Genomic DNA, 26,578 nt, shown 5'->3' on the forward strand with positions numbered 1-26,578 from the left:
CTTCCGGCACTGTTCCGCGAAACAGGCCTGTATCTTTTCGAGACGCGAAAAAGTTGGCAACGCGACGACGCGGCTGCTATCTGCCTCGATGGAACGGTCTTGTCGCGGAACGTTTTGTTTCGCGTGTTCGAGGCACGGGAGATTTGTTTGAGCACCAGGAAGTACAGCGAGCGAGCTGGCTCGGCGAGAGCCTCTTCATGTACGAGGAAGTGCTCTCAACTCTGTCACAAAGTTTCTGAGAAGGCGCTGCGCGATTGTAGATACTAATCCGTTTAGAAGTGACGCGCGCGCGCGCGAGCGAACGCTGGAGGACCCGAGTGGTTCTTCTCGCTGCATCGGGACGGGGAAGAAGCGATAGCAAGGGGATCGTTGCTTACCTTGTCCTCGCAGGTCTTGTGGCAGATGTACTTGCACACTGGAATTGAGAAAAAGGTTTTGTTAGAATGCTCGTTGTTATTGTTTTGGGAGACTTGAATATGGTACTGAAGCGTTTGACATGTAAATTGGCAGGAAGTGAATCGGAGCGCGGTTTTTAGCTGAGTTCTATTTGTTAATACTTGCGATGGGTATGTAGAGTATCTAGAAATCTAGTTGAAATGTTAAGTATAAATGTGAGATGTTCGTAATATTTCATAATTTGAGAAATGTAGATTTCGAGTAAAGCTGAGTCTTTTTGGAACAATTGTTTAAAAATTTCTATTGCAAAACCCATCGCGAAAGAATACGAGTTAACTCGGAGGCAGTTTTCTGTCAAATATAAAGTTCGGAGAACTTAGAAAAGAATTACCAAAAAGGTAACAAATCGTTCGAATAAATTAACGAGTGATTGGAGAATATCAGTCAAAGTTCGTTCGAATAGCCCGCCACCTTCTTCTCCCACTTCCCTGTTTCACCGTCGGTCGCTTCAATTTACCGACTGGTCCACTCCCAGTTCTGCCTTTCCCACAGGGAATCGCTTTATCGACTCACCTCGGCAGCACGACGCCTGTTTGATCACCGCCTGATGGCACAAATGGCACGGCCGCGGCTTGCGCAACTGCTTCGTCCGGAACACGTGACATTGCGGCTCGAACTCGCTCTGAAATCAATCATCGGACAGAGAAAAAAATTAATTAAGTCAATGATTATACCCGGTCGCACGAAATGAATGCCACATTTGATCGGGCTTCTGCAGCCGTGCAGTCGCTATCTGGAGCATTTTTTTCGTGCACTTTTTTCCCCCCGCCGATCCCGTTTAATTATTGGATAAGGACCTCTCGACTGGTTGGTTTCAACGAGGCCTAGATCTTTCTAAATGAAACGCCTGTTCGAGAGTGCTCCGCGGCGACGGAAACTTTTTCGTCCTCTCCGAAATCATTATCCCCGAGGAATATAATATTCGAAAGCGTTCGACTCGTATACTTCCAGCCAAAGTCCCGGCGAGTCTTTAAACTGCGGACTTTCATGCAAATTCGCGGGTCCATTGTCAGGAACCGCGGAACTAGGGCAAAATTTCATTTCCCATACCTGTACCCCGGATAAGTTAAAAATACGAAGACAATAGCAATTCCGTATAACAAAGCATTCCACCTTATTCTCCTCGACCAGCTAAAAATTCCCAGAATGTGCAATCCAACGATAACCAAGATTATTCGTATCTATACAACGTTCCACTCGAGTATTTACGATTCTCAAAAAAATCCAGCGCACCTACATCCATTCAATTCCGCGGTACATCCGAAACATCCATCTTTCCCATTGAATTCGAAAAAATCCATAAACACACAATATAAAACGTTTCTTCCGCCCAATCATCGATTATCAGCTGCAGCGAAATACGCGCTCGAACAAGCAGATAATCTATCTTCGGCTTCTCGAAGACGGAGCTCGGGGCGATTGTCGTCTCCCGCGATTCCGATTCGACTCTCGTGACCGTTAACAGCGTATAAGCGGTTACGCGGCGGCGGCTCGCTCGCTCGCTCGCTCGCTCGCTCTCCGGGGAGGCATAGCTCGCGAAGTTATGCGCAAATAATCGCCCCTGGCCACTTACGATCCCGCGATGCGCGGGTTCCGATTACGGACACGCAAACAGGCCGACTGTTCGTTCGCCTGGGAAGCGGATGCCTTATGCTTTCGCCCGATCGATCACGCGTTCCCGGAAAACAATACGTGGAACCGTGCCAAATTCGCGCGCGTACGCGTGTAACCGAGGCTCGCCGCGTCGTCGCTCGCCGATTCCGCGACACGCCTCGCCATAATTCAATCGGCTTTCAGGGAACCCGATCGTCCGTTTCGATACTGTTCAGGGAAAGCGGAGACGTAGGAGGTCTTCGAGGTGTCGATTGACGACACACGATACACTGTCCCCTTGTCGCGCGTCCAGTAAATGGGCCCCGTCGATTAACCGGGGTGGGCTAACGCGTTTGTTCATGGAATCGACGTGTTCGCGGCGATGGCTTCGGCGGTTCAATTGAAACGGGGATAATATTCGAGCACCATCGAGATAATGCGAGGTGAAACAGGTATCCGCCTGTTTTCTGCGATCGATTCGTTAAATCGTAATGCGTTTCGTTGGAGATTCGGGTATCAGGAAGTTGTATGGTTCGTATACGTTAAACTACAGTCGTGTAATATCATTTGTGTCGAATAATTGCGTCGAGGGATTAATTTGGAACGAAGCGGAGTTACCTTTGTGGTGGGGACATATGCGATGCAGTTTGGTCAGTCCGTTGGAATAGTTCTGTTGGTTCTGTTGCATTCGCGTAGAATGCACGCGTAGACTGCAACGATGCTATAGGATTTATTGACTTTCTTTTCATACGAAATTCTGTGCGCCAGGGGAAACGCTTTTCGAAGGGTAGAATGCATTAGCATCAGCGCGCGGTAAGTGGAAACAGCAAGTGATGAACAGACGCGTTCGACGCTGACTTTCTCTGGAACGATTTCATGGGTGGATATTTTGCGTGCTTCTGCACGAGGATTAATCCGAGAACACTCAAAGTTTTCCGAGATCTATCAAACCGCGAATTCGCAGTATCTGAAGAATTCCCGAGCCAATAAGATCCCGGCGCGGTCTCTCTATCGATTTCTGGAGAACGATAATCGCGGGAAATATTTCTGTGTCGTTCGTTTCACGCAGCAGGCAATTAACCCAATACCGAAGAGTACGCAACATGGTTCTAACATTCCACGCACATTCCGGCGCCTTCGTTGCTACTTCTTTCGCCGACCGGCGATACACTTCTTTTTATTTTACCGAATTCATTAGATACATTCGTGGCGCAATATCCTATTCCCAGGGTCTCCGTGGAACAATGGCTTCCAATTACTTTCTCACTTTCATATTCGAGAACCGTAAGAAATGATTTCGATACTTTAATGTTAGTGAAAGTTATCATTCATCGGACTATTCTATGCGTAAAGAAACAATTGCAATTACAAATCTATCATATGAACTACATAGTTGGCGCTATTGTGAACTGTACGATACCAATTAAATACGAGCAGCTTAAGATAAGCGAGGGGAAAAGTAAACAATAAATGAACTTTGAGAGACGGACAATTCCACGTTCGACGGACGAAACGGATCACGTTTGAAGAACAATGATGACCGCGGAGCATAATACCATAATGTTGCGCGGCGTTTGATAAGCCGTTCTCAATGAAAATCCCACGACATTATCGTCGTTCGTGGTTACTGTTCGTTTTATCGGGCAAAGTTTGCCTCGGCCGGCATCCAGACCGCGCCGACACAAATTGTAAAATACCGAGCCATTACGAGACCGTAATATTTCGTAATTATCAGTTTTATCGCCCCACCGCGAGCCACCAGCTGAATTATTGTCACTCGCCGCAGCCGTGCCATGGAGGCGGAAGAACGAGCTTCCTTATTGGTCACTGTATGCAAAAGCTCGCCCCATTCGCGGTCCCGGTGGAACCAGCTATCCGTTCGCCTCGCGATTCTTCCTTTTCTTTTCCTATTGTACGATAAACGGCCCTTTCATGCGCTACATTGATGCTCGCTGTAACATTTGTCCAAATTATTCGTTTGGCCGAGTGCCGAGAATGATATCGAAGAAATGATCGACTGCCTCGGAATTAGATCAATACTCGGGGAACGCCGATAAGCGTCTAAAAGTTCTCGCAATTGAAATCATTTCGTCTTCTCTCCTTTGTATCGAATAATTTCCCTTCGAGTCCCTTTGTTTCGAGATACAATGTTTAAATTACAGAACACGGGGAGAAGCATTCCGCGTTACTCAAGCGATCCAATGAAATTCTATCGGAGAATCTACTTCTACAATATTTCATGCGAGTCGCGGAGTATCCCAGGAAGTTCACAGAATTTATAGCCTCGCCGGTTCACCGATAAATCCAATAAATTTCCCCAAAGGGAACAGTAACCGCGACGAGAACGAATCCTCGCGAACGATTCTTAAAAACTCACAATCAGTCTCCGCGACGTCAGTGCGCGGGGAATCCGAACAAATTGGCTAGCCAACGAGTTTAAGATCGATGCCACGCCACTCAATTCCCCGATTGTACAAATAATTCCGCTGTCCGGCTCCGCGATCGATCGATCCCCGGCCGAACACCGTGTATCGTACTTTTCCAATTACCCGGATAATTGATGCCGAGTAGAGCCCGCACGCCACTTAGCTCTGCCCTTCCCATTTATAACGACGATTTATCAATCGGGCGTCCCACCGATCGCCGATTAAAAGAAACAAAAAAAAAACAGAAAGAAAGAAACACGGAGGAAAAACAATGAATTCTTTCCCATGGTTGTACATAATTTCACGGCGACTTAGCCGCGTCCCGGTGATTGCGCACGTATCTCGGTAACTAATTGCCGGATTCATTAGTGCGGGGTGACCTCCGATGACCCGTGAGTGCGCGCCGTCATTGATCACGCGCGATTAATTGATCCTTAATCTTCCGCCGGGGAAATCCATTGAAATCCTGGGGCTCGCGCCGGTTACGCGTCAACCTAACCCTCAATGTCCGAGTTCCCGCCATCTTTACCTTTCTCCGCGAGCATACTCGAGGTCGAGGTCGACGCTGACCCGTGCACCGTAACTTTTTGTTTCTCTTCTTTTCTCTTTTTCATTCTTTCCCCTTTGCGCTTCTCTCTTTCTCTTTCTCTCTCTCTCTCTCTCTCTCTCTCTCTCTCTCTCTCTCTCTCTCTCTCTATTTACTCCTCTTTCGCCCCGCTCTCCCCGTTCGGGAACGAGCTCGTGAGCAAGGCTGAAACGCAATAACGTCCGACGTCTGGAGTTTAGGCGCGCGAAAGGGTTACGATGAAACGGCGCGACGGGTACGAGTTCCGCTGTTTTATTTGGCGACCGAGGTGAGGGGATCCGTTGCATGGGAAACACTCGAGATGAACGATGGCCTGGAATTTTAATCGTTCCGACACGAACGGAGCTTCTGACGCGCGCGGAAACTCGCGGCGCGATGGAGGACTCGTATCGCCGCCAGTTTTGAGGGTTTCACTGTTTGGGGATCGAATCGCTGATGGACGCGGCTGATGGAACGAATCGCGGGCTGAGCTTCGTATTTGCATTCGGCAGAGATGGATTTTAATGAAATCGAACGGAACGTGTACACTGATTTTTGCGCAAGTATTGGGAAATTGAAGCTACCGGTTTACCGAATGTTCCGCTACGCGAAGATCGTGGATTCCGTATTTGCAAGTTATCGTTACTGTGTAATTTCATTGAATATTCGAATTTAATCTTGTTATGTTTGAGATGAGCTACATCGAAACCGTGAAGCTTTTACGGACGAAGGTTCTTTACAGTTTATAAAACCTTCAGTAGATTCTGCTGAATTATATATCGAGCGCTTAAATAAACTGCCATTTCAGTTATTAAATCATTCGTTGGAAAACTGTGTGTTCGAAATATGAAAGTTTGATACCAGCGAAATGTCGACGTTCGTCCGGGAATGGTTAATTGTAAAATGATAGCTGGCAACATCTCTTATTCAAACATCACTAATGCAGTATTTTCTCGACCCACATCCACGGTGCGAACCAAGGAAGTAGCTTACGGTAAAGTAGCAACTATAAATAGGCCACCGACAGCCAGAATCCAACCTCGTCGGAAACAGATCGAACGCTCGGCACTAAAATTCCAGGTTTCCAACCCCTGCCCGCGAATTCCTCGCCTATCAATGACAACGTGTCCCGGCGCCGTACCCAAATCTCTCTTTTGTGTCGCGGTCCATAGGGACGGAATTGAATTTCAACTTGAATCTTCAATCTTCCTTTGCCACCTCAAATATTTGAGATCGGCGATGATCGCTCGCTGACCCGGATATCGTTCCGACTCGGTTCATCCCAAAATTGGATTCCCCGTCGGCGGCAAGACGAGAAGTCGTCGCGGTGAAACGTGACAGCGTGTAGCACGGTTCGGCGCCGGGCGTGACGAGAGTCGCGGTAACATTAGACGCGGCGATGATCGCGCACCGTTTTCGCTGCGAATAGCGGACGGTAGCGTAATAAAGCGGAATATAATCTGCATCTGTGATGAGCAACGATAACCAGACGCCGGTTGGTACAGAATTAAAATGGGACGCTCCGCAAAAGTGTAAATAAGAAATCCGCAGCAAGCAAGCTGCGCGTTGCGCTTTCGAAGTTCTGAAATTTAGAATTTCCAAATTTTTAAACTTTCAAAATTTCGAAGATTGAAAAAATTCTAAAATACTCTACGATTGAAACTAACTATCGAAAATCTATATTATCGCCTCGAGCATAAACATCCCGCGAATTAGATTCGTGCGAAAGTCATAATTCGAAATGCAAATGTTATGAAGCAAGTCTGACTCTAATTCTTGGAAGCCGTTGAACGATATACCACCGTACCAGCCGAATTTCCAACACGGTTGTTAATTAACGAGACGAGGATCCGCGTGGCCGGGGAACCGACACTGATACTCGAACTAGTCTGCGGGATCGAGTCGAACGGGTTCAAAGTTCTGGCAGCCGAGTCGAGTGGAATCAAGTGCGTTCCGCTCGGGACGATACACACATCGGTCCGGTTCGCGAAACCGTCCGCTAGAACGCTCCAAGAACGAACAGGGACGAGGAGAGAGGCGGACAGAGACGAGCGGTGGAACAGAGGACGCTTTGTCGGGTTGTGTTTGCGCTTTGACTCGGAACACTTCGGCTCGCATTAACCACGTAGATACAAAGAGTGCACGGTCACTACTTTTTTACCTACTCTCTCTCTCTCTCCCTCTCTCTTTCTCTTTCTCCCTCTCTTCTCTGTCTGCTTTCAGAGCGACGCTTTTATCTCCCACCTTCTCCCAGGTCCTTTAATCCTCGGGACCCGACTGTCGCGACACAACGAACAGCCGCGGAAAACACGCGGAAATCGAGGGTGTTTTCAACCCACGGGCTTGGGAATTGTTTGTTGATGTCTGGGGAAGATTCTCTCTGTCGTGTGTCCTCCGAGTCGTGCGGAAAATTACACTTTTGTGGACGAGTTTAATGAAATTGCTCGACTACCTCCTGTCTTTCAGTGCATTTATTACGCTGCCATTGGACCGTAGTTTTCATCCATTCAGACTACATGGAATCGTTTAAAATTCTATTGAAAATTGACAGAATTCCCATGAGTCGCTTAATTCAGAACTCAAACTATGCCACTGCGTTAAAGCTCCACTAACTTTCTACAAAAAATTTATAGAAATCGAACGTTGTCCACGAACGACCGTCTCACGCACGCAACACCGCAGAACCGAGATTTTGCAAGAACGTTGGTAGACAGTCGCAGGAAACGAAGCCGGTGATTCATAGCCGAAGAAATTACCTATCCGGGCCGATATTTTCCGTCGAGCATTGTTTACGCGAGTCGTAAATAAAGCGATATTAAAAAGCAGCCCGGGGAACGATTTAGGTGCGGCGAGTCTACAAATCGAGTCGCATAAATACCGAACGTGTGTAGCCGGTACGTCGAACCGGCGGGGACGCGCGATCATTACAAGGAAGCAGAACGTTTGAATCGTGAATGCCGTTTATACCGGATCGAGCAGAAGCCTGCACGGTCGATCGGGTTGAAATACGATTAGCCGGGGTGGTCCCTATACCGAACAACCGAAAGAATAATATAAACGAGGCTAATGCCTCCGATGACAACATCTTTGCGCGGATGACAGAGCGCGCATAGGAAGGGGCTTGTACTGGGCTCGCCCCGATGGTAGAACTTGTGCGCACGGTGGCCTTAAATCCGGCCGTCCCGGCTTCCTCGAAAACATCTCTACGATCGCGTTACTCTACGTGGAAGTCGTGCGTGTAATGGAGCAGGGGGATCACGGCGGAAGAAGGACGGCGCTAGGTGGAAGAGTTATCGAGACCGCATTCAGAACAACGTCTCGCGGTGCTCTAACAAACTGGGAGAAACGTACGCCCGTCGCGCATCTGGCGCTGGGATCGTACGCCACGATCGCGTCAAAAAGAAACCCCGGGATCCGTGTTTGAGGAGCGTGGTAATTTAATGAAACACGACTCGCGGACCCTCCACGCATACCGAGCCCTCCTCGAGACTCGCTCTCGATCCTCGATTCCTTGAGAAAAATTCGCGCGTTCACCGGCGAATGTTCACTCGCTTCGGGAAACGCCATCTTGTTACGGAGATTTTTAGTCGTTCGTGTTTATCTCGATATAGTTCGGAGAATTACTGGTGCTCGAATGAAGGGTGTGCAAGGAGGATTCTCGCGTGAAATTCGAATACAGAGGACGATGATCAATTGAAACGTAAAGGATTTCGAGCATACATTTCACGGAATATCGCGCGAAAACGGGAATCACGCAGGGAGCACGGTTCATTCATAAATTCCAGAGTCCGGTCGAAATGAAGTTCAAAGAACTGTCTCCGATAAATCGTCGCGCGGAACGTGATACAACGGAGCGGCAGGTAGGATTAACACTGTAAAATATCGGGACTCGGTGCGGCGGGATTTAAATTTCGCCGATTCCTGCCGGTCTCGGTGCCATATCGCGAGATTTACAAGCGGAGCGGCGTCTAACGTCGATTTTCAGGAAATTTACCGCGGTGTCTTGACGCGGCGCAGGAAAGGGGGACGAGAATTTATTCGAGCACCGTCCATCGCGAATAAATTTTCGGGTCTCGTTTGCACGCGCGCTGGCCGGGTCCCTTTCGTCGGGCCGAGCGCGCCTCGAATATCGTTTCTCCTCGGTTTCGTTCCCTTTCCGCCCCGGATTTACCGCGTTGGCACCGGGGATTACCAATCAGAACCGTGCTCGTCTCTCCCGCCTTTATTTTCGTTCTCTCCGTCGCGCTTTACGGGCTCGGCCTCTCTCCGCCGGGCTTTTTATTCGTGCGCCGCGCCCGGAATGCCGATGGCCCGGTCGCAACACCGACTTTTGTGAGTTATAGTTCTCCTCGCGCCGATTCTGCACGGGTACGCGAGGCCCCGCGGCCTGCTCGCGGAAAAAATTGGCCACGCCGAGCGGTTTTCGAGAGATATCCCGATAGCGCCGCGCCGTGGATGACGCGCAGCACTCCACGCGAACGAGGGGCGAGCGGAGGAATGCGCGTCGAATGGGGATGGATTCTCTGTGACTCCGATAGCACTGGGAAAGAGATATTGTGCCTGGTTCGAGGTACAATGGAGCGACGCGAAGTGTCCATAACGTTCAAGATCGCATCTAATTCCTGGCAACTCAAGGGTTTTTAGGGCAATACCTAATTTGCCAGGAGTCTCTTAAGATTCGCTGGATTAGAGATTAATCTCAGTAACTCGTAAGAGTCCAATGTATTCAAGAATAATGCAACAAGTTTCTGAAACACTAATGAACTTCGTAACGATGGCAAGGTGCTCCCAACAGCTCGCTTAATTCAAGAAAATATAACTCCGCACTAAAACGTCTAAGTTAATGAATAATAAACCAGATAATGCGTAACACTTTGTACTAAGGAACTCCTAAGAAAGCGTCGTACCGAGAAGTATATCGTTAATTTGCAGCGAGGTGGAGTGTCGTACGAGCGCATTTTTCAGCAGCGCTGTACGCCGGAGCAGAGATCCTTCAAGAGATTCTTATAAGTGTTATATACGCCGGCGCATTTTCCTAAATTATTCAAAATTACGGTACTTATCGAGCTCGGCATCGCGGCTACCACGCAGCCACCGTTACGGCGAACCAGCCAATTTCTTGGAACAGTTCATAAAGCGCCGGGACCCCCAGCGGCGCGATGCATCAGTGTGAAATTCGTGCGAGCGTGGAACGCAGGGGGACGAGGAGAATTTGTTGAGCGCCGCGGAGCCTTCGCCAATATTCTTTCCGTGGCACCGGGGTGCAAACGCCCCGTGCAGTCGTCCCCCCCGGTGATGAATGATGAACACATCGGTGCCCTGACAGTCCGATCGCGGCCGAGAAAAAAGCAACGATAGGCGGAGGAGTAAGTAAGCGAAACGATGTCCGGCTTATCTGCCCGACGCGACCGCGCGCTCGAGTGACTTTGAACGATTGGCTCTTTTGGTGCGCGGCCGGGAAGGAGGTCGATTCATCCCAGCTCTTCCCCACGAATTATTCCCGCTGAACTTTTTGTTCGACAACCGATTTTCGCAGATTTATGGGCACTCTTCACTCCAATCTCTACCTAACATCAGTACAAATTCGATACGATTGATACACTTTTCGAACTGTAATATTCCAAATGTTCCAACAGCACTCTTTTCATTTCCTCAAACATTTTGCTAATTCTACGTTAAAAGAGTTCCAAGAGTGCACCTTATCCCACGAAACATCTACCGTACAAAGCTCTCGAACAATCACTTCCCATTCCACCGGATGCCAAAGCAATCTCCGTCATTAATCTATGTAAAGGAAAGGAAAAAAAAGAAGATCATCGTTCAAAGAACGAGGACGTAGGAATAAAACGGACAACGAAGAAATTCCTTCCGCGACCACTCCGAGAACACTCGGAGCGGGCCGATTTTTCCAGATAAGCGTCTCGCGGTCGTTTGACGCGCGTGTATTCAATCCGCGGTGATCGCGCGAGCACTCCCACGCCGAAGTAGGCCCCGGGCACGGAACCGGTTGGGACCGAGCCCCGCGAAGATAGAGCACCGGCGCGGCGCGGCGGCGCGCTCGTCATCCGGGCATTTTATCCGCGACGCTGAATCGTCCGTGTTGCACGTGCAACGTAATCTCGCGCGGTGTGTCAAGTACACCGGTCCCCGGGCCCGTTATCGGCGTGTATCTGGATCTTTCAACAAGATCTCTTACCCTCACCTAGGCACGTAAGAACGCGGCGCGCGGCGATCGTGCCCCTGCAATTCGAGTCCCGGTGTCAATAATATCTCCGGTTGCATCGTGCCCGCGAGGCGCAAAAATCTCCGCGTTAAGAACGAACGGCTATCGGTCGGATCGCGCACGCCGCGCGTCGAGGAAGTTAACCCTTTGCACTCGAAAGTTTTCCGCCGCGAGTATTCAGCGTCCACCGATGAGACGCAGGTGACATTCCTTGAGATTAACGCTGGAACTACCGAGCATTTAACCCTTTGCACTCGATAGGCGACTCCCAGTCGCCAGATGATTTGATAGAGCAACATTCTAAACCTTGGAATTTACCATTACCTTTTCCATGCTGTACCGATACGCGAAATGTTGAAAGAAAATGGCTTTAGTTCCTTAATGCATATGTGATTCCTTAATAATTTCAAAGTATCTCGTCTACATCTAATTAGAACGTATTGCATGAAAATCTCTCGGGTGCAAAGGGTTAATAGAATTAATATGTAATTCCTGTAAAAATTGTAGCAATAGATTATTTTCAGTTTCTTCGGACGTTCATTATAGTACTCCAGTGGAACTTTCAAAATCATTTCGAATATTCAATGCTTTGAAAATATCAATAATTGCTAAACAAAAAAATCGAAACCAGTCGTTTTAACTGGTACTAGTGTTAACGGTGAGATACAAACGAATCATATGAAACAAAACCCTTTGCACTGTGGAGACGATTTTGTTTTCTACAAATGGTTTTTCGAAGAAACTCCGCTCCTCTCCGTCTGTTCCCGCGGATCGGCCTCCGTAGATCACGGCGCGATCGCTGACGGAACACTTTGGCCACCTGCGTAAGATACCGCGAAATTGTGCCGGGAACTTTGCTAATCAAACTTTGCCAATTATTCGATTGAAAAAATGCGAGCCGGATGCTCTTGCGCGATTCGCTTTGAACCCTAGCGAAGTTGAACACCGAGGGTGGGTTTCCAGAGAAATTTAAAGTTCTTTGCAACTGTTAACGAGTTCCTTGTACGGTGCGAGTAAAATTGGATGTAATACTGATTATATCGCGATAGTACTCGTAATACAACAATGCTAATTATTATTTAATCACTAGTGTAACATCCAATATTACTAAGTCAAGAAATAAACTCCAACAAACCCCTTACGATCACAAGAAGGACTCGATCGTCCCAAAGATCCCAAGCAGCAACGATAAATCCCCAACCCACCGGAGCCAGCCGCAAACTTCACGAAACACGAGCCGCAAAGCGGAGGGAAAAAAGAGAAACTCGAATGGTTGGCCTCGAAGCGGCTAGCTAAAACAAATCAAGCGAGGCAATCGTCCCGATTAGACCGGAAACGGAGGGACCGTGTCTCGGAAACTATTACCCGATCGCTGGTAATCCCATCTGGAAGCGATCCAGTGGACCCGTCGATCGCGGTTTGCCTAACGATGACGAACGGCGCTGGATTATTCGTACCGCGGTTCCTCCTCCTTTCGGTACCCGGCGAAATTCGTTGTTGCTCGTAGAACGAACTGGTCCAATAAGCCGGCGGATGGACCGGGAACGCTGAAAAATGGCGGCCGGGCTGGCGCTGTAGCGCCGCAACCCTCCTAAATCTCGTCGCGCACGTGTTCCCCACCTTCCGGCCGCTCCGCTGTATTTCTAATACCAAAGATACAGTATATAAATTCGCTGTTATTACGCCCCTTTGACCTCCGCGCTCCACCCCGGGCCCTTTCTACCCGGGCAAATGCGAATTTATCGCGTGTCGCGGATCGTAAACGAGCCGGTACATAAAATTCGGTGTCGAGCCTCGTTTTTGATGGAACCGAACGGGAACAGCGTTGGGAACGAGACGAGAGAGAGAGAGAGAGAGAAAGAGACCATCAAAGTGGATTGAGCCAACCGTTTACGGCCGTACGTGCCTTAAAATGGTAACTAGACTGGACGGTTCGACGAGGGAGTAAGATTTTTCCACGGGCGCCGCGGCAAAAATCGGCATTACGGGCCGATTCGTGGCTTTTGTTTTTGCGGCCCGGATGCGATATGGATTTTATTGTATCGTGAAACGAAGCTTTTGCGCCGTTCAATTTTACGCGCGATAAAGGTTGGGGTCAGCGGGATTTCATTTGAATATACGGATTTTATACCGATGATTTAATTAAACTGTTTTGCCCTGTTATTTAAATCTCCGTGTAGAGTCGACGGGAATAATAAAGGGGACATTTTTTGCGGGGCGTTCATTATTGCGGGCTTTTTACCTGGGTAATAAAACCCGCGCGGCCCGATGGGAAAGCAGACAGCGCGCTCGGGAAACGTTAATATTGATTCCCGTTGCCATTCTATAAATTTGAGTTATTGACAAAACCGCGGGTTTTGTAAATGCGCCACTGAGTAGCGGGTATTATATAACGTTCGATGCGCGATACTCTTTTCTACAATTTCATAAAATTTGTATTCATTTCTCCGACAACGGAAAATTTCAATTTACATCGTGGCGTATTGTTCTATGGGAATGTAACAGCGATACGAAACATTCGGTTAAAGAATTAATTGTGTAACGTTCACCTGCTTCTCTCTGCGTACTACATAAAATGTTGGTGAGAATAAAATTCAATATTTGCCGGTGTATATTCATTTTCGTATCGCGCTCTGAACATTAATTAAATGGTGTTCTGCGGTTTCATCTGTTACAATTAATGACATTACGTTCGAAATCAAACGTTTCCGCCTCTGTGACAGTAAACCGCTGCGCGGTTGAGTCGTAAATTGGTACATTAACATTTCCAGGTGTCATTGGTCAGCAGTTAAAGCCGAAAACCACCGTCGAAACGTCAAACCCAACGGATCTCCGGATAAAGACATTAGTACCCGTTCGAGACGAGGGCCATCAACGAGCGAGTCAGCGGATAAAACATTTATCTATCGCGTGATTGCCTATCCCAGGCCCCGTCCCGCGTATATGTAAATCGGTTCGGCCGTGGAGCATCGTTGGAAACGCATATAAAGAAAAAGACTCCCGTCGTGGAAGGCGCACACGTGTCCATCGCGTAGGGCGTGTTGTTACTCGGAAACATCATAATCCCGCGTGCAGGCGCACGCACATGGGAGGAAGGTCGCGGTATAAATCTTCGCTCGGCCCTTCGTTACCAGACGCCCTCGAACGTCGTCGTGGAATTTATCCGTCGACGGGTTGACGGGGCCCCAGACAACGTATCGACGAACAAAGAAACACCGCGGCGCGCTTTGCTGTGGTTGGTCAATGGATCGTACACCATATAAGTGCAGGCAACCCTCTTACGACATGGTGCTTTACAGACACGCTTTCGAGACAGCCGAAGATAGAAAATTCGAGAGTCACGCGGTTCGACAGCTGGGAAATGTACACGTTGAGATATATAGACGTTAGGAAATTTGACAATTTTAACGCTCAAATGTTCAATAATTTCTAAACCTTTGAATTGAAAAATTTACGAATACTCATCGGTTTCTTTGCTAATCCTACATTCATGTAACATTTTAGATATGTATAACACAAATCCAAAGTAAAATTTACAAAATCGAATTCCTTATTCTCTTCCGTCAGTTAGAAATTTTGGTTTAATCGATGTTTAAAAAGGTATCAATATAATCACCGACGGTCGCGTTTTTAGTAGCTGAAATTTAGCCGGCGTTCAATGTGTTAATAAATTTAAAAGTCAAAAGTGATTGACTTCACCTTTTAATGTTCCTAGTCTTTACGACTGACCCATATATTGTCATACGAAATTTTCGACTGCCTCCATTAATAAGTCATTACCATAACTAGATTATGGAAAATTTTCCTGTTAACGCGCTGTTGCCGTCAAAATGACCACAGATCTGTAATATATTAATCCGGATAGTTGATTACAAGATCGTCGACAAGGCGATCGCACTCCGTTACACTTCGGTGCGATTCAGCGAGCACGATGAAGAGGCACTTGCAGCTGAAGGGTCGCGGAACGCATGAAGGGTCGGCGTAGATAACGCCCGGGCTGATTTAATTAACGATAAGTAATTACGAGGTCAGTGTTACTTAACGACTGCCCCCTCCACCTAGGAGAGTATATTATTTTCGTGTCGTAGCGTAAATTACACACGCGCCTCTATTACGATTAGAATCTCGGCCGGTTACGCGCCGGCTATTTCACGGTGCCCATTAAAACGTTCCGCGGGAAAAAGAACGGAGATAACTGCCGTGGAAAATGGTTACTGCCATGTTACAGCGGTTGAAACCGCGCAGAAACATCGTTGTAAAAAGGGGACAGAGAAGTGTTTCGCCAGCAGAAGCGTCATCCCCGATGGACATCCTTTCCCGGGAATTTTCTATATTTCAGCCGCAACAAAGAGCGCGGAACGATAGCCGGCCGATTGCTTTTTATTTCGGCCACCCGCATTATTCTAATGCCGGACAAATAATGGCGGGACTATGCTAATGGAAGGTGCGACGCGTCTCGTGCTCTCGGGAATAAATCTTCCGGCGTGACATAAATTAGCGTGTTCAAAGGATACTCTGAAATTTATCAAGCGCTTCAACTTTTTTACCAGCCGCGTACGGTTCTGAGGCCCGTGATTTACCGAGACAATTATTTTTAATTATTCCCGCGCCTTGGCGCCTCGCGGCATTTTATTCGAGTGGCCGTTAATATTTATGAGGGGGCAAGCGTTGTCATTGTTCTCTACAATGTTTGTAATGAAAGTCTATTCTCGTCGGTGGCTACTCCGAGAGCTAGTCAGTGAACAAATTAAACTCCGTTCCACTCTTCGTCGGTGAAATAATGAAGAAGAGTAATTAATGGAACCACAGTTACCAGAAAATGAAAGTTCAATGGAAAGTCTAATTAACAACGTACTTCTGACCTGTATCAGTGACCGAGTTCGTGTTTCGTTCATTAATCAAAGTCTCAGACATCCTCGAAACGAAAAAGACGACGCGATGAACGAGTGGTGGAATTGTTTAAACAATTTGATCGAGGAAATTGCTCGCCACGGTAGAAGAGGACTCACGAAAAGGCAACGGGGGTTCTTGATTCGAGGAAACAGCTGTTCCGCGACGGTCACGAGCGTTTGCCAAGAACTCGGCGCCGTTCCACCTCGAAAACTAGGAAAGTGGAGCGGGCTGAGACCCCGGAAGACAAGGGCCGGCGACGAGAGGAGAATCGTAAAACGGCTTTTTTCCCCGCGCCGTGTGGACCCGTGAATAATGCGTCCCTCGGAGTGGCACTCGACGCGCTCCGCGGGAGCGGACGTTGCGAAACGCGCTGCCCCGCTCGGACGCTGGACGCCTAATTGCAAGAAACGCGGAAATCGCCGCAAGAAACGGCCGGCCGGGCCTTGAAGGGTCTCGTTTACGATTTATCGCGAAGCCCGGCGAAAAAAACGACACCGGTAAGAAGATCGATTCAATTTATCGAGGCCCGGTGCGTCGAAATCGATTTTACCCGCCGCGTTATAATGGACGTCACGTTGTTCTTGTTCCGCCGGGAAGCGCGCGGGAAAAAACGCATCCCGACCTCCGGAGTTTACTTATTACTTTTTGCCGGGGCCGATCTACATTGTGCCGTCGCGAGGTGGAGAGGAAAATTGATGGGGCCCTTTTCTCGTTTCAGATTAATTGTCTGTCTCGTTTCTTGCGGCTGGCCGTGCACGTACCTGGACACTGTATTCTCGAGATTCCGCTGTTATTCGCTAGCTACGTTACTGCGTTATATTTCCTTTATTACTTATGAGTCTTCCAGATAGTAAATTCAACTTTTAAACGGATCTCCACTAGCTTAACACTTTGCTAGCCACGTCCATTGAGCTAGGACATTTCTGTGAATTTCTTTGTTATCTATGTTACGGTATTTTTTCGCTGTAAACTTGTAATATTTCCGGTTTACGGGTTGAAACATGGAATATCTCGAGTTAGAAGTAGATGATACAAGAAACCGTGCCGTCGAAATACATTTCGTCATCGGAAATAATTACGAAGGAATGCGGACGAAGCATGAAGAAGCGGTTCCGAGGAAACAACTCGCTTCGAGTATCGTCTAACATTTGTACCGACACGCTCGATTCGATAGCTTAAGTGTCCAGGCAACTTAAACCTCGATCGATCCCCGCGATCCGCGTATCCATCTCGAATGATCGTTACACCCGGTACTACCTTCGATCAATCAGAAACTCTGTCGCGCGTCGGACGCATTGAAAATAGCCACGACCATAATATGCGCTCGGGTTGCATAACCTCGCGCGAGTCCGAGGTGTGTGCGCGCAACAACGCGAAACGATCTCTCAACAGATGCGTGGCTCGGTGGCTCGCGATTGGTATGTCCCGCGGACCACGTGGCGACGCGGGTAACCCGTACACGGGTAGCTACGTGAAGCGTTTTCTGAATGGCCGCGGAACGCGAGGCCTCGATGATTCAAACGATCGCGGCGGCTGATTATTAATCGGTAATTGCGTCTCTCTAACACTGTCTACGTATCTTGGTGTACGTTCCGATCTGCAATACCATTGACTTCCCTCGCTAATCAAATTAATGAAAAGGAACGACATTAAACGTCTAAGAACACAACTCGTTTGCGTATTTCTACGCTCCATTTGCTCGATCTTTATTACCGGGAGCTATGATATGTTCTTAGACTACAATTATTAGATTCTTATCGTATTGTGATCTATATATATATATCTTCTAGTCGTGAACATTGAGAAATCAGTGAAACCCGAAGCTTACCTAAAGTACGCGCTCAGATCTATCGATGAGAAGTCGACGATGAAAGAATATTTTCCATCCCGTCACAATGACAGAAACCGATTCCACCGATCGATCTAATCGACATCGAAGTCGGCCCCCGTCCCGGCATGCACCACGCGTTTCACGCGTCGTGTTTCCGTTCCCGGTATCAAGAGCACACCGACAGCCCACGATCCCCGTTCTCTTTTTCTCCGTTCCCAATTTTATTTCTCTCGTCCCGTTGATGGGCAGAAGTAATCCAGAACGATCGGTGAAATCGGACAGGCTTAGGAAGCTCTCTAGACACGCCGAAACGTTCCCGCGACCGTTTCCCCCGAACGTTTCCAGCGTGTCAGGCCTCGAGGCGTGTCCGATCGACTTAAGCGTCGCCGGGCTACACGCCGCGAGAGGAAGTTGCACGGGGCCAGGAGAAAAGTAATCGCGTCAAATTGCATTACACGCCGCTCGGTCACCGGTGACGCTCGGTTCCGTCCAAATCGACCCATAAAACAATCGGTAATTACTGGACACACGGCTCGCCGGCGCGGCCCGTAAGTCTTTTTCTTCTTCCGATCGTTTACCATGGAGCCCAAAGAAAGTTGACTTTCTTTGGTAATAATATACGTTAAGATTGATCAACGAGCGCAATGATGGATGATGATTAACGCGGAGAGAATAGTTGCCTCGGTAATCTTGAATTTTATCATACGTCCGATCGTTGAACGTTCGAAAGGCTTTATCTACTCGCTGCTCAAGGTTCGAAGTTACTTGTAAAATTCCGGAATCCATGTTGCTCGCGCAGTCGATTGAGAAATGAATGTTTCCAGCGAAGATTTATCTGCGACGCGGATTAGTTTGAATACGGTACACCGAACCCGGACGAATCCGACTTTTCCCGTTCGAAATTTCCAGTTTCTTCGGCTCGTTAAATCTATTATCGACACGCGTACCGCTGACTAAGTCCGTCGATCGTATTTTTTCATCGCCAGGAGCAAATAGTTACGCTGGCAAAACGGCGCCGAACGAGCCTGGGCGGAACTGCTCCTCGGCGCCCCGTGTTTCGCAAGCGTTACTTGGGAAAATTCAAGTCATTCCGTGGTCATGGCGCTTTACTCTGTCATTATCCTACTTTGGCCGGACGCCGCGGGCGGGACATTCTTCTGCGGTTAGATCGAAAATTATTTTAATCCAGCGATTCGCCGTTCGCCCCGTACGAGTCGTGTATGGAATAATAACTTCCCATTCAAAGAAACGATCTACCGAGACTTTTACTCGCCTATTGTTAATCGCGCTGTATGATCGACAATTTATAAGTCGATCTGTATCGACCGTATTCATCTACAAGAAATACTAGCCAATATACCGATCAGCAGAATTGATCAATACGTTCCTCGCAACCTATAGCGTGTTTCCTGTCTAAAGCCGGCCAGCTAATCACGAAATTTATCTTTCCCAATTCGAATCCTGCGTGTACGTAACAAAAGTGAATACAAATTTTCTATTTCACCGAGGGATATTGATCCAGTACAGGAAAAAACGTTCGAAAGAGATAACGCAGTACGAAGAATCGCGAGGGAAGGAGATGAAATCGGCGTGATTGGATTAGTGGCCTTGAGCAACCGATTGAGCCTACTTCGCTGGCTCTCGATCGTTATACCGACTGTTAACGATACTTCCGACACTTTCATCCGCGCGAAAGCTTTCATTTTTGCGGCGAGAATCTGGGCCGCGTTTCGGTACCCGCTCTTTAAAGCGTTATTATTGCGAAATGTTTAACATTACCGGGATCGAGTTATTTCGTATCATAAAAGTTGATGATACCTTTGCGCGCCGCGCTCGATGAGAAGTTAATGCCTCCCTCTCCCTTTTTCTCTTCCACGCTGCAGGTCTCGCGCCGTGTTTATCCACGGAAAATCGTAAGTCAGACCGACCTCGTGACGTGCCTATGCTCGAGTCCGGCGGTTGCGTAACATAATAATACTTGCGTTCTGCGTAATTGCAGCGTCCCATATTCGGACTCGCCGGCTGCCATTCGTTCGCCGCGACCGTCGCCGATTCGCACGGTCGTGAAATATCGCGGGGAAGACGGCGAGCGTTGACATCTTTCGCGAACAGGAAATTTGGAGCTCGTTACCGGACTCTGTTGATCTTTATGTATCCACGGCAAACGTTTGCTCGTGCATTCCGGCATAATTGGCTCTTGAACTGAACATTCTGCTCTTTGTGGTAATCTCTCTCTGTGTCTCTTTGTACAAGCAATAAACTAAATTCCCGCCTGCAGCGGAGGTTATTACAGTCGGAGCAATTAATTAAGAAAATTGTAGCCGCTGCTGTTACGGAAGTGAATGTGATAGTTGAAACTAGATCGAACACAGAATTTCAATAGAATTCGAATCAAAGTAGCACTGAACGGATCCTGCGACTGAGAGACAAATTCACTGCAGAACACATTGCTCTCGAGAATACGCGAGCTTCTCGCCACGGGTAACACAAACTAATTAAATCCGCAATCGTAAAAGGAAGAACTTCACTGTAAAAACTTAATCACCATAAACCTCTCGCTTCCCGCTTCCAATTCCACGCTACTCCTACGAGAAGCTCGGCGGCGATACCGCGCGATGATATCATATTCCGCGGATAGCCCGCGATAACCACGGCAACCCCGAAATTCCCATAAATCTCGTTACACGATGAACAAGCCGAAGGCTCCATAAAAGCTCTCGCCGGCTCATAAAGTCGGCCGGCATTCGCGGCGCGAGCGGTGTGTATCGGTGCACGGCGGTCTTAATCAGCCGTTAATCGGCGCGTTTCAGCCGGCGGTTTCGCGCGAACCGTTTAATTGAATTGAGCAGGCCTGCCGGGCAAGGGAGGCCGAGATGGCGGCGAGAGGGGGATGGTTTGAAATTGAGAAACGTACCGCCGCCAGTCACGAGCCGTTCCGGCGGAGCGGCCAGTCACGACCTCGTAACTATTCGGCGGCGCGATACGGCCGCGTTCCCGTTGTTAAACGGCTAATTGGTACAAATTAAAACTGGGTCGGGGAGCGCGGCGCGGGACGCGCGGGACGCCGAACGAAAGTTCAAGGATCGCGGATTATTAGGTGCGAATGGGATCCTATCTGTCAGCGGGCCGGTCACGCGATTCCCTAACGGCCGGCCACCGACGCCGCCATATCGATCACCGGCCGTAAATCACGGTTTTAAACGGCGCCGACGCGACGCGACGCGGCTACCAGTTATGTTTATTGCAACAGATTTCTCACGGAGTAAACAATAAACCGGGCCCCCGGTGAAATATCGGCGATGCATCGACGCCCGCGGACGGCTAAGTGAATTAGCCGGCAAATTGCTTTTGAATGGAGGCGAATTGAAACGGCGCGCAACGGCCGAACGCCGCGGCGTTGCGGGTTCGTTTGATATTCATTATTCTTTGCGCTCGGTTTTATTAACCGCGGCCGTGGATGTGTAATTGGCGAAATTGTCGGGTATACGCCCGATGAAATGTAGTGGAATTTTTTAATCGAGTCTCGCGTCTCGTTTTAACGATCACGGGTGGAACGGTTTTCTTCTTGGTAGGATTATATCGTGGTCGGTTGATTTTTTCATGGAACTAGTGGAAATTATTATTAACCCTTTGGCTAAGACGCGTGTTCCTGAGGTGTATTGAAACTATGAAAATAGTGGATCGAACTGAATTAAGCCGATCTAGAATAATCAGATTTATGTGATGTGTGACGAATGGAAGATGTGATTGTTGAATTAGAATTCACTTGATAGACAGTGAGATTATATTTAATAGACAGGGAACGATTCCAAAGAACGATTTACGATTGTGAAATGGCAGGAGATATTGCAGTTTTTTCGGGGAATCATTGATCCGCGCAACAAAAGGTTGTAGGCTACTGCAATGATTGCATTGGCGAACGCTATGAATAAATCTGCATTGTTGAGATAAAAAGTTGAGCAAGTATCACGAACGGAAGGGGTGACATCGTTCTGCATTTATTATTGATATTCTACAAGCAACCGTCATCGAAAGATGTTCTGCTCATGAATAAATAGGAGGATAATGCCGCGTTCAGGGCCGAGCATACCGAGTCAATGACGGACGATCCCACATTATTGATCGCCAGATGAATATCCGACCCCAGGACGTCGCTGCAGCTTGTAAATCGGGTTGTCAGTCAGTAATGATTGGCAGAACAACATAGCCGCCGCGCAATTTTAGGTCTAACGTCAACATGGACCGGTACCTACGTAATTCGACTTGTTAAGCGGATCCATTAAGAAGTTGTAACAGGCATCATCAGTGTCCTCATCTCTTGGTCGAATGGATTCGAGGTCGTCCCCGTATTACGTCGCTAAACTGGGCACGGTTGCCAATCATCGGATTATAGAAAGTATTTCTCCGCGAACAAATAGGAAAATTGATGCATTTAACGTACAAGCGAGAGTATATTTACATATTAAATATCATTCGAACATCAATCGGGATCCGAGTCGCTGCGGAATATTAAAATATTCACGGAAAGACGGAAGAAAGGAGATTCGAACCTTTGACAATACCGTTCTCATTATTTTTTCCTTGGCGCCACCCTGCCGTGAATTTTGAGCGCACGAGTCGTGCTCTTTTGACCGCCATTAGTATGATTGAACCGGAGAAGAAAAGGGATTGTTCCGTATGCAGAACATCGCGCGAAGTTTCGGTAATGCCGAGCCGCGAGAACGGACACGGGAATAACTTTACCCGTGACCCGGTTTCTCGCCGTGTTTGTCTACGTAATGTAATTTACTATTGCGGATTGTATCTGCGACATAAACAAAATTGTTCCAGCGATTATGTGCCTTTGTACCTTCGGCGCGAGTACGAACGAAACGAGATCCGCGGTAGATAAAAATGTTCCTTGCGTCCGCCGGTTGTCCGAGTCTTCAGGAAACTGTTCGTTTCGATTCAGAGAACGAGAACGATAGGATAATCGAGTGCCATTCGACGAAAGCGATTGGAAGACGCTCGAACGACGCGGTATCGATCGCGACCAGATTCAGCGTCGTTTAAAACAAAAGCACATAAGAAAATTGCCGTTGATTCACGAGCCGCAATCGACTTAACAAGTGCCTCGAATGAAAACGATCGCCCGGCGAAATGAAAGAGGATAAACGGCCAACAAATCCAAAGCAAACTCGACGTAAATATTCTTAACAAGTCCGGCAGTGGGCAACCGTTTTTCCTTTTCGCAGCCACGCCTAGCGAGCGCAATCCCATGTCCCACAAAGAGCTGCAGTTGCGTATCATCGATCCTCCCCGCAGACCGTCGAACGCTGTAAAACGAACGTCCCTGTCAAAGGACCGCGAAACAACGGGGCGAACTCGCCGATTCTCGTTAGCCGGACGAAACGATCTCCTGTACTGTCAGCCCTGGTATAATACGGTTAATTTGTTCTCTGTTGTGTCGAAACTGCATTGCAAGGGCATTGTCAACCGGGAGTGAGTTGGTCAGTGCGATGGAAACGTTCTATGGATGCTGACCAAGATTTTTGCGTCGTGCTCTATGAAATTGTTTACGAGAACATCGGTTATATATAGATATACTGACTTATATATATTATACACCAATTTTACAATAATACTGTTACTTAATAAGTTGGCAATTAGTTAGTAATAATCCTACAATTGATGGTCTACAGTTAAAACGTTGCGCCACCTGAAAACCGTGTCATAAAGTCGCATTAAGCAAGAACAATGCGATTTTTGCGTTACGCGGATACGGTGTGTAGTATTGTTCTAAGGGCTGATTCTATTTATTCGTTGTAGTGTTTACGTCGATTACGCGTAGCCGATTTGGAAAATAAATCCAGCGTACAGCCAGCCCGCCGGCCGATTATGAAACATGAGGAGACTAGGAAGACGAAGCACCTCCGGCCGGCCGGCTGAAAGGGCATTAATCCTTGAGCAAATTCTCTCCCGTCGATTACATACTTTCGGGACACGCCTCGTTATGCGCGTTATGCATCAGCCTCGACGTCGCTCCATCACCGGGCAACGTTTGCTCCGGGATCCGAGACACGCGAGCCGCCTCGTGTTTTTCGCATCATCGGCAATTTAGCTGAATTAATGACCGCAACCGTGTGCACGGACCCGATCGCCTCGATTCACGGACCGGCGACGGGGAAATTATTATAGGGGATGCATGGAACGACGATCAGGGCTGTCAGCTAGTATCGAGTCGTCTAATACTGGTTTAATCGCCTCCGATTCGCCGCGATAACTTCGTGCTCGCGCCACGGATACACAATCTATTATATATTTCCATAAACTGATACCCTCGTTCGAAGACAGAACACACTTCCACGTTGTTTTTATTAGAGATTCAAGATCGATGATAGACGACGAGACGAAAGTGATACAAGGCTCGAATTCCCTTCGCATAAATATTCCATTTAATGAAGTAACACGTGTAACCGAACAAGCCGCGATTACCATACCCTTATTAATAAAACCGACGCATCCCGGAGATCGATAGAAATTTTTCTCACGAAATCGCCATTTGCCGCGGATTCGCGCCGCTGCGCGAGTCACCGAACGGAATGAAGTATTAAAATCACGCGCCCAATATAATGGCGGCCATGTTTGCCCGGGCATGAATCACCGAAAACGTGTCGCGCGTTTTCCACGAGACGGCCCGGCCAGGATTAGCGCGGCGAATATTCCGTTATTGAACCGATCCGATGCGGCCGGGACGCGCGCGTGACACGGAATTTGTATCGTTCTGTTCGCCTGGGCCCGCCGGTATATCTCGGCGGCGATCGGTTCGCGGGACGCATAATTATCGGCCTAACCCTGCCGATAACGCGCGTTCGAGCCGAGATACGGATCCATTCGCGACGATGCATCATCGATGCAAATGATCGAATTACGTAAGGCCGTTTCTCATTGCGCGGAGTGGTAGTTAAGCCATTGTGATCCGTATCTCGCGGATCTAGCCTATCGCAACGGTGCCGCCGTTGCGCGCGGCGTGTCTCCGCACCGAAAAATCACGGGTTGCGACACTCGCGCGCCGGTTGCCCGCTCTCGCGCCCTGTCAACTATGTACGCAGGAATTTTAATACAGTCCCGAGACGAAGTTTCCAGTTGCCGTGGACAACGGTTGTTCCGGCGACCGGCTCACCGCTATCTAAATAATTGGCGAGACTAATTGGCGGACTCGTTTCCTTCTTCGGGCTCTCACGCGCGTCCCAGACCGAGAAATTATTGGCTATGATAGAGGTCTAATTGGAAGACGATTAATTGGTATCGGCGTTCCTGTCGTATCTTTGAACGCGATGGATGCGATAGGGTGTGCTGGTAAGTAACGAAATCGTTAATCTGCTCTGATAATTAGTCTCTTAACAGTATCAAAATTGATCTGAAACACTTGAACATTGTATCGGAAATATTGAAAATAAATTCAAACATTTTAGACTGTACTAAACATAAATTACCTGCATGATATTATCACTTTTGTCTCTAAGAAGTTTTCAGTGTCACCGTTTGCAATTATCTACTTATACGAAACTCATCGCGGAGTTTCCGGTAAAGTTTCTATCGGGTCAGAAGTAAATTCTCGACTCGTGAATTCCTGGATTCCCCTCGCAACCCCCGGTAGTCCGCGAGCCGCTCTCCAGATTCCCCTGTTTAGATAATCACGGTGTCGTGTTTTCGCCCGTGGCTTCTCCCCCATTTAGTTAGTTAGACGGAAGAAGGTGAGACACACTCCTAGATTGAAGATCAGACGTGCTCCCGCCTAAAGCACGCGCTCCTCCGTGCCTTGAGGCTCGTTATTATACTCGGATACTCAAAGTAAGACGTCCCATTCGCCTGGCCCTTCTTTTTGGAACGTCTCGCGCACGTCGTCCTCGCCCTCACGCGCGGCAATTGCACTTGACGTTTCGTGAGCAATCGGTTTATTAAACCAGGCCTCATCCGACCGGCTGTTCAACGTTTTTGCTTGTTCAAAGATAGTGGATCTATAGAGATAAGCATCTACGTTCGATCAGATAGCGCGCGGTAATTGGTCTTGTCTTGATAGCTCGAGATGATCGTCGAGTTACAATGTGTATCAAAAGATGCTGCATATTCCCTTAAAATATCTTCATCTCCTATTCAATCTCAACTTGAAAACCTTGAAAAAATTAAGCTTCTACGAGTATTCGTTACAAATCGTTGGAATACCATGTCACGATGCCTCTACAATGAAATACAAAAGAAAATCCCAGTGTCAACGAGGATTTTTTAAAATTCATTTTCATACATACAATGTCTGCCTCGCATTTTTCCGGATGGAAACGTTCAGGAAACGCGCAACCGTTCCACTCGCAGACAAAGCAGCGCGACGCATGTGTTCTCGCATGAACGGCGGCGCGTCGCGATAACCCGAAGGCCCCAATTACCATATTAGCGAGCATAAATGTAGAATATTTTCGAGAAACCGTTCCGCCGCGCTCGTAACGGCGCGAAGGGAGCCCGCAGCCCGCCCCATTGTCCCGAATGGGACAAACGATGAGTGACGATCTGATAATGAGTGCATTCGCGTGCTGCCGGCCCCCGGGCCGGCCCGG

The 26,578-nt window shown here is 48.2% G+C and overlaps 1 protein-coding gene across 7 annotated transcripts in view; it reads right to left on the reverse strand.

Moving 5' to 3' along the window:
- The window catches only part of by (focal adhesion protein tensin), a 194,647-nt gene that overhangs the window by 128,582 nt on the left and 39,487 nt on the right, over positions 1-26,578 (reverse strand). For all 7 annotated transcript variants that reach the window (XR_013000064.1, XM_031971929.2, XM_031971926.2 and 4 more), the window contains exons 2-3: positions 970-1,078; positions 378-415 (exon numbers count right to left, since the gene is read on the reverse strand). Coding sequence is in view for 6 of the 7 variants with exons in the window: in XM_031971929.2 (XP_031827789.2) it covers positions 378-415; positions 970-1,078 (147 nt within the window). In the remaining variant the exon portion in view is untranslated. The remainder of the gene's footprint in view (positions 1-377; positions 416-969; positions 1,079-26,578) is intronic.

This window comes from Nomia melanderi, chromosome 1 (assembly GCF_051020985.1).
Source record: "Nomia melanderi isolate GNS246 chromosome 1, iyNomMela1, whole genome shotgun sequence".
Lineage (NCBI taxonomy): Eukaryota > Metazoa > Arthropoda > Insecta > Hymenoptera > Halictidae > Nomia > Nomia melanderi.